Here is a 10,867-nt window from a genome sequence, read left to right on the forward strand (position 1 = left end):
CACATCAGTATAGTTGCGCCGCCTCTACTGCCGCGACTCCTAAAAAACTTTTTAATTCTGCGTCGCCCCATCCAGCTCTCAATGGATTCGCTCCTCTGCTATCAACGAGAGCAACGTCTGTACTTCCTCAACAGGGGGAACAGCCACTTTTTGGTTTTTAAAAAAAGGTATGAGGCGCTTTTTTTTTATGGATGGGCGCTTTTTATTTCACTTCTTTTGGACTGAAGCACTGCAACACCCTCAGTGGGTGCTGCAATTATAGAGCTTGAAATAGCCAGGACAATTTTTAATATAACTCCAACTGGATTCGTCTGAAAGAAGAAAGTCATATACACCTAGGATGCCTCAGGGGTGAGTAAAACACAGCCTAATTTTCATTTTTGGGTGAACTAACCCTTCAACAAACAAATCTTTGTGAACGACAAATGTCTTAATTTTTAGTTCATGTTAGCTCAGGGTCATTAAATATTATCAACTTAATACAAATTAGGAAATAAAGATGAATAAAAGCTTTAGAAGCATTCATGTGAACTGATGTAGTTAACTAATGATAACAAATTTAACCTTACACTACTGCAAAACATGCCTGAAGATTTCACTGCAAACCAACCAATAACTCTCAGAATGTTTTAAAAAGCTTGTATGGTTATTGAATTTCAATCTTTCTCACTTTTAACTATACAGGTAGGTTATTGACTGACCTGTTGATAATGCTGGGCAGGTAGAAGAGCAGCAGACTTTCACCCAGAGGAACAAAGGGAAGCAGCCCAGTATAGAAGAGCAATAAAAGCAGTATTCCACGCTTCATAGTGAACATATAGGGCATGGACGGGTTCTACACACAGAGGAAAAAAAAGCACATTTCTTTTAAAAGGCTTGGAAATTTTTATTACGACATCAATGATTACGGATCACGTATAGGGACAGTACTGTACCTGCTCATTACATTTAGCCATAATGTCAGACTCTTCAGAAGCCCAAACTGTAAAGCTTTCTCTGTGATATTGCTTCACAAGATTAGAGACCTACAGCAACAAAAAAGTGATACCAAGTTATTAATTTCATTAGGTCCATGTTTGATTTAGACAGGAGAAGAACTAACTAAATAACATCACTGAAAGCAATGACAACTTGCAGGTAAGGAAGCGAGTCAGATATCTGCTAGCACACGTTCATCACGGAGACGTCTATTTGGCGTCTGCAAGATGTATTTTTGATCATCTGCAGTACGTCTATAGGACATTTCCTATTAGATGTCAAATAGACGTTTAGAAAATGTCTTCAAGATGTTTACGATTTAGAATGCATGTAAAACTGACATCTTAAAGACGTCTGAAAGATGTTTGTACACCGCAGATCTTTCCAGATGAAGTGATCTTTAACAGACATCTTGCAGACGTACCTGTGCTATCTGTTGATTTATTAACTGCGAATCAATGAATGATTCGTCAGACTGATTCAAACAGCTACCCATTCCAGAACGATTCATTAAAAGAACCGGCTTATAAAAGTCTTTCTGAATCTGACAACACTTCTTGCTCTGTGTATTTATTATATTTAAAAGGCTGTACTGGGAGATAGTGTAATATTAATGATTAAAACGTGCACTTAAAGAGAGTACACTTTCATCTAAATCCACTAGGCAACATTTTTAAAAAGTGCACTTTGTAATAATATCAAATTAAACGTTTTGCTTGAAAGTACATTTTAAAAACTGTGGCTTAGTTTAGTTTGTCTTCCATGTGTTGTGTAACATCTTCAATCAATCTTGATTATAATTTTAACTGTGACGTGTTATTATTCAATAGGCTATTGCAGTGGTTCCCAACCCTGGTCCTTGAGGCACCCCAACACTGCACGTTTTGCATGTCTCCTTAATAAAACACACCTGCTTCAGGTCATAAGCTCATTAGTAGAGAATTCAAGACCTAAAATGGGTGCGTCAGAGAAAGGAGACATGCAAAATGTGCAGTGTTGGGGTGCCTCCAGGACCAGGGTTGGGAACCACTGGGCTATTGCATCACTAGAAATGACAGTAAAGTGTATTTTAGCTTACCATAAATGCTCGTCTATTGTCAAAGACAATAGAAATAGCCTAATTATAAAATTATATATAGGCTAAATATGTACAGTACTTATGTCCTACTACAATTTTAACAAAGTCCTACTTAATTGGGTCAAAAAAGCATTATTAAATTCAACTAACTGCATTTAACTGCATTTAATATACATTTAAACTATAACGCAATTTAATTTAATTGCAAAAAACATGCAGTTAAGTGTCCGAAAACTTAAAAGCACTTAAGTACATTTTTTAAGTATATAATTTCTGTTATAAGTACTCTTTTTGAAAGTCTGCTAAAGTGTCTTTCTTTTTCACAAGGGCAAGCTTGAATGGGAGGGATTTAAAAATTTTTTTTTTTAATCCTAACCATAATTCAGAGAAGCATTATGATTCAGAAACACACTTTATCAGCAATATTAATTTAATGACAGCAGGTAGAAGGAATATTGCAAAAAAAAAGATCTTACCTTTTTGATGAGCAAGTCATTGTTTTCTTTGATCTCAAGTATCATTGGCATGCTGGGAAATTTCTTAAAGAGATCTTCCAGCAACACAAACTTTCTGTCCTTTCCTGTACTGTAGTGTCCTAACACATGATAACATTACATATTTTAATAATTAGAGCTTCACTAAAGTGCTTAATAGTGTACAACTGGACCTGTATCCAAGTACTTACCAACATAAAATGTGACCTCGAGTCGCTCTTCATAGAGAGGCAAATCCTGAAACATACAAAATGGGATTCAAAGACCATCACAAATCATAGGAAGATGAAAAGAGAAAGTTTAATGGTTAAAATAACTACCTGGAACCTAAGAGACGACACTGTTTTGTCATATCCGGTTTGTCTCATTAGGTTGTTATCATGTGAAATGACAACATAGCCATCCGATGTGAGGTGGCAGTCCATCTCCAACATCTCAGTGCCCACAGCCACAGCACTATCACACGATGAGAGGAATACATAGTTAGAATAGAGAGAAGGAGGAAGGAATAGAAGAAGCAGATATAGCACAAGAGAAACTCACTGTGTAAAAGCTTCCATTGTGTTTTCTATCTTCTCTCCAGAACCTATTGGTAAAAATAAATAATACAGTAATTGTTGTACTGATACTCAATGAACTCTTATATTATGTTTTGGGGTAATTTGACCTAAACAGATTTTTGAGTTGTTGAAAATAATTTTTTTTAATGTATATGGCTTACAAAGTTTTGACAATGAGGTATTACAAAATGTGCGGATGAAATTTATATAAGGATTATGATGTTAGCTGGTCAATTTGACCTGCAGGTTTCATGGTTAATGGCAGCTTAAGACCCAAAATAATAGAAAAAAATGTATTTATGTCATGTCAGTTTTTTAACTACCCATGATGGCATTTACATTAATGCATTTGAAAAATGTATGCTGCTTTGAAGACGTGTATATATATATATATATATGACCCTGGAGCACAAAAGCAGTCTTAAGTCGCTGGGGTATATTTGTAGCAATAGCCAAAAATACATTGTATGGGTCAAAATTACTGAATTTTCTTTTATGCCAAAAATCATTAGGATATTAAGTAAAGATCATGTTCCATGAAGATATTTAGTAAATTTCTTACTATAAATATATTAAAACTTAATTTTTGATTAGTAATATGCATTGCTGAGAACTTCATTTGGACAACTTTAAAGGCGATTTTCTCAATATGTAGATTTTTTTGCACCCTCAGATTCCAGATTTTCAAATAGTTGTATCTCGGCCAAATATTGTCCTGTTTATACATCAGCTTTCAGATGATGTATAAATCTCAATTTTGAAAAATTGACTGGTTTTGTGGTCCAGGGTCACAAATATATATATACTCTAGTCAACATTTGAAGTGGATCAAAACCTTTCATCAAAGTTGTCCTACACTGAAAAAAAAGTTTCATTCATCCAATCAAAAAAAAATTAGGGTAATTTTTTAATTAATTAGGGTAATTAGGGTAACATCTATATTTTTTAACTTGAGCCAATGAAAAATAAATAACTTGCCCTTAGGGCAACATTTTTTTCAGTGTAAAACCAAAACAATACCCGTTCTTGTCTTAAGACAACTTTGATTAACTTTTTTGATCCACTTCAAATGTTGACTACTGTGTGTATATATATATATATATATATATGTATGTATGTATTTATCAGTTCACAAATGTGAATTTTGCTGAGAATCGAACCCATGATCTTGGTGTTGCTAACATCATACTGTTTGAGCTTCAAGAAAGCACACGAAAAAAAAAAACAATTTTAAAATAAAAGAAAACAAACAAAAATGTTACATTTTAAAAAATATTTAAAATACTGTTTATAATATTCACATTCTGTGAAAAACAAATGTTTAAAAAAATAAATGTTAAATGCAATTTTAAAAATCTTTTTTTTTTAAAAATATGTTAGAAGTAGTAGGCTAATGTTAAAGGTTTACTGTTTTACCTTTGTTTAAAAAAAAAATCCAATTAAGGTCAGATTGCAATCACTATAACATAATAAATTTTGACACATTTTTAAGTACTTTATTATTATAATTATTTGTAAGTATTAAAAGAGTTAAGTATTATTAGTTATGTTCATAAGTTAATAAAAAAAGTGATTTAGCTCAAAGTAGTGACACTTAAATTCAAAATAGTCCACTTGCCTCCTCTGTGTGAAATGTGTCTGCAGTAGAATTCCAGCCGTTTCCTCTTATGAAGAATCCATGGATTGCGTAGCAAGTACAGCGAACAAACGACATAAAGTCCAACAGCCAAGCAGAGGAGAAGAATCCCACTCAATACATCCATGCTGAAAACTCTAACTAGTCAATCCCTCACTAACTGCACTTTGACTCTCAGAACCGGATATAATTAAGTTACAGATTCTAGAAAGCAAATATCAGCGCTCTACCTATAGAATAAGCAGCTCTTCAAAGTCTGAGTTTTTCTTCCACCTGTTTTGAAACAGTTCGGTCCTGCTTCGCTTTATATGTCTTATCTCATGCAGGATTTATGGCGTTTATTCTGTCTAACTGAACACGTGATCATGCGTGAGAGTTGGGTGTGTGGTTAGGTGCAATACTGATATCCAAAAAAAGAAAGAAATGGGATTTAACTGTGAACAAAGAAATCAAATCTCATATCTTATTCATATACTTCCGTTGAGACTGTGAAACTAGAATATTGGAAACCTTGAAAAAAAAATAATCATTAGGTTTTGAGATGTGAGCGAAAAGACTGGTGTTTGTTTTATCCCTTATCTGGACTGTTGTGGTTTGTGGTCAGATTGTTTCACAAGCTGCACATGAATCTAACCTTCTGACTCGACCAAATCCACACTTCTGCTTGAGTAATAACTGGGGCTGATGACAAGCGCTTTCTAAGAACTTCATGAGATCAATTCTGAACAATATCCTATTTTTTTCATGTCATGATGGCTTGAAAATTCCCCATGTATTGCCAATGTCATGATGTAATGTCATGTTTTTTTTTTTGCACACTTTTGTGAATTCGCTGAATTAATCGTAATTGCTTACATCTGAATCCAGACCATGTGTCATTTGGAAGGTGGAACTAGGTAAACAGAGTTAAAGTTTAGGACGACACCTTTGCCAAATATTCAGCACAACACATTTTGACCTGAATATGAACTGAGCATATTTGAGTAACTTTTAGTTAAGTGATTTATTGGAATTTTGTTGCAGGTGTGCAAGTTGAACCTTTGGGCAAAATCAAGTAAAACCTGTTATGAAATGTCCAAGCAGAATCATGTGCACAAGCAATCATACAGAAGATCATCTAATCACACAACAACACCACTGTACTGAGAACACAAGAAAGCTCAAGTACTTCCTACTACATATGATTGATCAGTTTACGTGAAATCACGAAAGCTACAATATCTTGTTTAACCCTGTTTTTGCGTTAACAAAAAAAAATAGTGGGTCAAACTAGCCAGACATTATAAACTACTGTTCAATATCCTGTTAAATTTATGATAAAAACCTGGGCCTAATTAAAAATTAAAATAATAATAATAATAAATAAATAAAAACTATTTAAATATAGTCATATATGATGTGCCATGCTCAGAGTTTGAGAAATGTACTTTAAATTATAAATATGGTAGTTCATACACTGAAAAAAAGTTGTAAATACAATAACGATAATTGGAGTATATTTGACAAGTCCTAGGTCCTCTGTTATTTTCGATATACATGTTGCCCCTTGGTAATATTATTAAAAAATACGGGATTAGTTTCCACTGTTATGCCGATGATACTCAACTATATATCTCAACAAGACCAGATGAAACTTCTAAATTATCTAAGCTAACAGAGTGTGTTAAAAATGTAAAAGATTGGATGACCAATAATTTTTTTCAATAATCTCCTATTAAATTCGGATAAGACAGAGATATTTCTTATTGGACCAAAAGACAGTAAAATTTCACATTTAATTCACTGTTACTTGCCGTTTCTGTGTAATTGTGAAATGTACTAGCAATTTCTGAGTCAAAATTTTTTTCAGTACAGCTTTTATTTGAAAAAAATTAATTTTAGATTATTTTACAGTAAAATTACATTTGATATAATGTGATGTTAATTTACAGTTTTTCACCGTATTGGTAAGGTAACTTAGTTAACCAATTAAATGGTTTTTATAGTAGCATTTTTAAAAATTATTTATTTATTGGTAAAATGTATAAATGTTAAACAGTATATTTGTTTTTCAACATAGTTTCCACCAGTGACTGATTATAAATATAACATAATTCAACCATGTACAGTAAGTCAAAGAATCCAAAAAATATACTAACCATAATCACACTTCCAGTGTTAGTATCAGAGTAAATATCATTTTCATAATCAAAGACTAGAATTTGTAGAATTTTCATTTAGGTGATAAATATACATCTGGCCTGTCTTTTCATCAATAGTGTTTGCATTTTAACAAATGAACACGATGAAAAGAGTTTGTGAGTGTGAAGTGAAACCAGTGTTTTTGTATTTTAATATTTATATGAATGAAAGTATGTGTTTATGCTCTGAAAAACACAGGTTCTTTATTGGCATCGATGGTTCCATGAAGAACCTTTAACATGCATGGAATCTTTTCAATCCACAAAGTGTTCTTTAGATTATTAAAATTATTAAAATGTTCTTAACACTAAGGGGAAAAAAAAGGTCTGTGGAGCCATTGTCCATTAAAATGAAGAAAAAAAAAATTAACTGAAAGATTCACTGGGGAACCAAAAATGGTTCTTCTGTTGTATTACTGTGAGTGATAACTCCCTCTTTCAAACCTTTATTTTTAAAAGTGCACTCTCGGAAAAAAAAGGTACAAAAGCTGTCACTGGGGCGGTACCTTTTCAAAAAGTTCACTTTTTTACCTTTTAGGTACTAATATGTACAATTTAGGTACCAATATGGACTCTTTAGGTACAAAGGTGTGCCTTTTGAAAAGCTACCGCCCCAGTGACAGCTTTTCTGAGAGTGTGATTATGAATTGGATCAAATTGAAAAATGAAGTAAAGACACAAATGTGACCCTGGAGTCTGGACCACAAAACCAGTCATAAAGGTCAATTTTTGATTAGATGTAGATTTGATTCTACATCACCTGAAAGCTGAATAAATAAGCTTTCCATTGATGTATGGTTTGTTTACGAAAGGACGATATCTGGCCGAGATACAACTATTTGAAAATCTGGAATCTGAGGGTGCAAAAAAATCTAAATACTGAGAAAATCACCTTTAAAGTTGTCCAAATTAAGTTCTTAGCAATGCATATTACTAATCAAACATTTTTGATATATTTACAGTAGGAAATGTACAAAATATCTTCATGGAACATGATCTTTACTTAATATCCTAATGATTTTTGGCATAAAAGAAAAAATTGATGATTTTGACCCATACAGTGTATTATTGGCTATTGCTACAAATATACCCCAGCGACTTGAGACTGGTTTTGTGCTCCAGGGTCACACATGTCAAACTGACCTGTGGGTTAAACTCCTGAAATCTATTGTAGGAATCACCAGGCCTTGCAACTTTTTAAGTTATATTTAAATAAGGCACAATTCCCAATTCCTCACACTAAACGCCCTCACTGCCGCTAATGTAGCATGAATGTAGCCTGTCGTGCTACTGTTGCTTAAAGACACACACCTGGGCTCTCATAAACACATTAGCTGCCATTAGGCCTTACAGTCCCTATAAACTCTGAAACGGACACACGCTGTAGTCAGTAATGACATCCACCCCCCTCTGAGAGCGACACCTCCACTTCCCCTCTCTCTCACAGCCCCGCTTTATCACCCGCCTGTGAATCCACATCGCAAACAACAACTACAACAACAATGTTAAGAGCTGCAGTCTGCTGACCCCTCAGAGCTCCAAAACCAGCGTTTAGGACTGACAGTAGGTATTAACAGATCAGAATATTGCTGCAGGGATGATGTCTTTTTTAGGCCAAAACCTGGAATCAAGTTAGCATATTGGCACTTCTGGTCCCATTGTCCTGAAGTCAATGGGTTTTTTTGTTTTTTGTTAAATGCCTGAAATAAGGTCTGTGTTGAACACAAGCTCAAGATATTTTCTTGTTTTATTCTACAGCATAAAGATTTTACATGTCTAAAAACAAGTGGATAAATGGGCATTAAACGTCATCAAGCTGAACAGGTAAATCCATGATCACTAGTTGCTTTCACAGCCTCATTGTGTTCATAATCACACTCTTGTTAACTACTCTAACTCAAACTTTCAGGGAAAGCTTTTAAAACAAAGACAGAGTTGTCAGACGCTTAATGGTAGTGATGTGAAATCATGTGACCATATAGTGTAGTTCGTTTATAACCCACTTGTATAATTAGCTTTTAATTTCTGGTGAGTGTATTTAGGCTCCAAAGTTGTGTAAAACATGTGAGAATCATAAACTTGTGTTGGTCACAGATCTTATTTTCTGCAATAATCCAAAAGCCATTGGAAAATCCTTTTGGGGTTTTGTTGAAGGAAACAGGGTGATGTGAACGTATGGGTTGGCCTACAAAAATATGCAGTGCTTTATAATAAATGTCCTTTAAACACTGCCCAACAAACATCATCTAAAGCATATGTTAATCTGTCAAAAGACATTTGGATGGTGTCTGAACGTCAGTGTTTACCTAAGAGACCAAACTGCAGCAGTGACCAAACTGTCCGTCAAACGCCTCCACCCTCACCACCAACTGAGAATGAAGATCTGAGCAGAGGGCAAAGGCCAAAATTAAACTAGACATCAAATCCTTTTAGTATTATACCTAACAATAAATCTAGTATTCCTCATCCGATCAACTCTAAAACCATAGATGGATAGCGGTAGTGGTACAGACAGTCCATATACGGTTGTGCCATTACATCATATAACTGGCATTCATTCACAAAGCATTTTCAGTTTGACCTTCCTCTTTCTTCTCATTGTGGGAGGAAAACCAACCCGACATCAGCTCAGTCAGCAGTTTGACCCATGAGAATCCTTCTGTGAGCATGTCAAACACATGCTCTCTCAAAACATAACCAACCAATAAATATCAATGCATTTTCCAAACCACTTGTCCTATACTGTATTAATATAATATAATATAATAAATTATGGCTCAGTTTGCTAATATTAGTGCCTAACATGAATACAAATAATAGTTTTAAAGAATTTATTGATATAGGTTAATTCCAACATATACATCTGAAAATTTTTAATTAACATTAGTTGTTAGTGTATTATGTACAAATATGAATTCAAATGAACATTAGATTATTTATAAATTAGCATTAACCCAGGTTAATAAATGCTCTAAAAATGTTGTACATTGCTAGCATGATAGCTAATGCATTAACTAATTTTACCAAACTGAATTAATTTAAAACTAATTTATTTATTTATAATTTATGTAATATGTGTACCATGAATTAATATAAATATCTAATATTTCACTGTTGTTTTTAACTGTATTGTCTTTTTTTCTGTTCTAACTCCTATATATATATATATATTTTTTTTTTTGTATTATTTATTGACTTTTTAATCATTAATTATTAGATTAATTATCACATTAAACATAAATTATTTATGTTGTAGTTTTGGATAAAATCTCCAAATTCGAAGAGACGCATATGAAATTGCTAGGGCCTTTTTCTAGAAGAAACATCTGAGAAGTGAAAGACTTCAGTGATAGTCTCCTCCAAAAAAATAAAAATAAAATATATATATACACACACACACACACACACACACACACACATATATATATATATATACAGTGGGTACGGAAAGTATTCAGACCCCCTTAAATTTTTCACTCTTTGTTATATTGCAGCCATTTGCTAAAATCATTTAAGTTAATTTTTTTTCCTCATTAATGTACACACAGCACCCCATATTGACAGAAAAACACAGAATTGTTGACATTTTTGCAGATTTATTAAAAAAGAAAAACTGAAATATCACATGGTCCTAAGTATTCAGACCCTTTGCTGTGACACTCATATATTTAACTCAGGTGCTGTCCATTTCTTCTGATCATCCTTGAGATGGTTCTACACCTTCATTTGAGTCCAGCTGTGTTTGATTATACTGATTGGACTTGATTAGGAAAGCCACACACCTGTCTATATAAGACCTTACAGCTCACAGTGCATGTCAGAGCAAATGAGAATCATGAGGTCAAAGGAACTGCCTGAAGAGCTCAGAGACAGAATTGCGGCAAGGCACAGATCTGGCCAAGGTTACAAAAAAAATTCTGCTGCACTTAAGGTTCCTAAGA

At 33.6% G+C, this 10,867-nt stretch overlaps 1 protein-coding gene across 1 annotated transcript in view; it reads right to left on the reverse strand.

The window, feature by feature from the left end:
• Window positions 1-5,011, reverse strand: part of gdpd3b (glycerophosphodiester phosphodiesterase domain containing 3b) — a 5,946-nt gene extending 935 nt beyond the window's left edge. The window contains exons 1-7 of the mRNA XM_016493086.1: window positions 4,729-5,011; window positions 3,094-3,136; window positions 2,871-3,006; window positions 2,742-2,787; window positions 2,533-2,651; window positions 936-1,025; window positions 702-835 (exon numbers count right to left, since the gene is read on the reverse strand). Coding sequence (XP_016348572.1) covers window positions 702-835; window positions 936-1,025; window positions 2,533-2,651; window positions 2,742-2,787; window positions 2,871-3,006; window positions 3,094-3,136; window positions 4,729-4,873 — 713 coding nt within the window. The 5' untranslated portion in view covers window positions 4,874-5,011. The remainder of the gene's footprint in view (window positions 1-701; window positions 836-935; window positions 1,026-2,532; window positions 2,652-2,741; window positions 2,788-2,870; window positions 3,007-3,093; window positions 3,137-4,728) is intronic.
• Between the last annotated feature and the right edge of the window lie 5,856 nt (window positions 5,012-10,867).

The sequence above is a fragment of the Sinocyclocheilus anshuiensis genome, unplaced genomic scaffold (genome assembly GCF_001515605.1).
Source record: "Sinocyclocheilus anshuiensis isolate Anshui unplaced genomic scaffold, SAMN03320099.WGS_v1.1 scaffold546, whole genome shotgun sequence".
In the NCBI taxonomy this organism is placed as follows: domain Eukaryota; kingdom Metazoa; phylum Chordata; class Actinopteri; order Cypriniformes; family Cyprinidae; genus Sinocyclocheilus; species Sinocyclocheilus anshuiensis.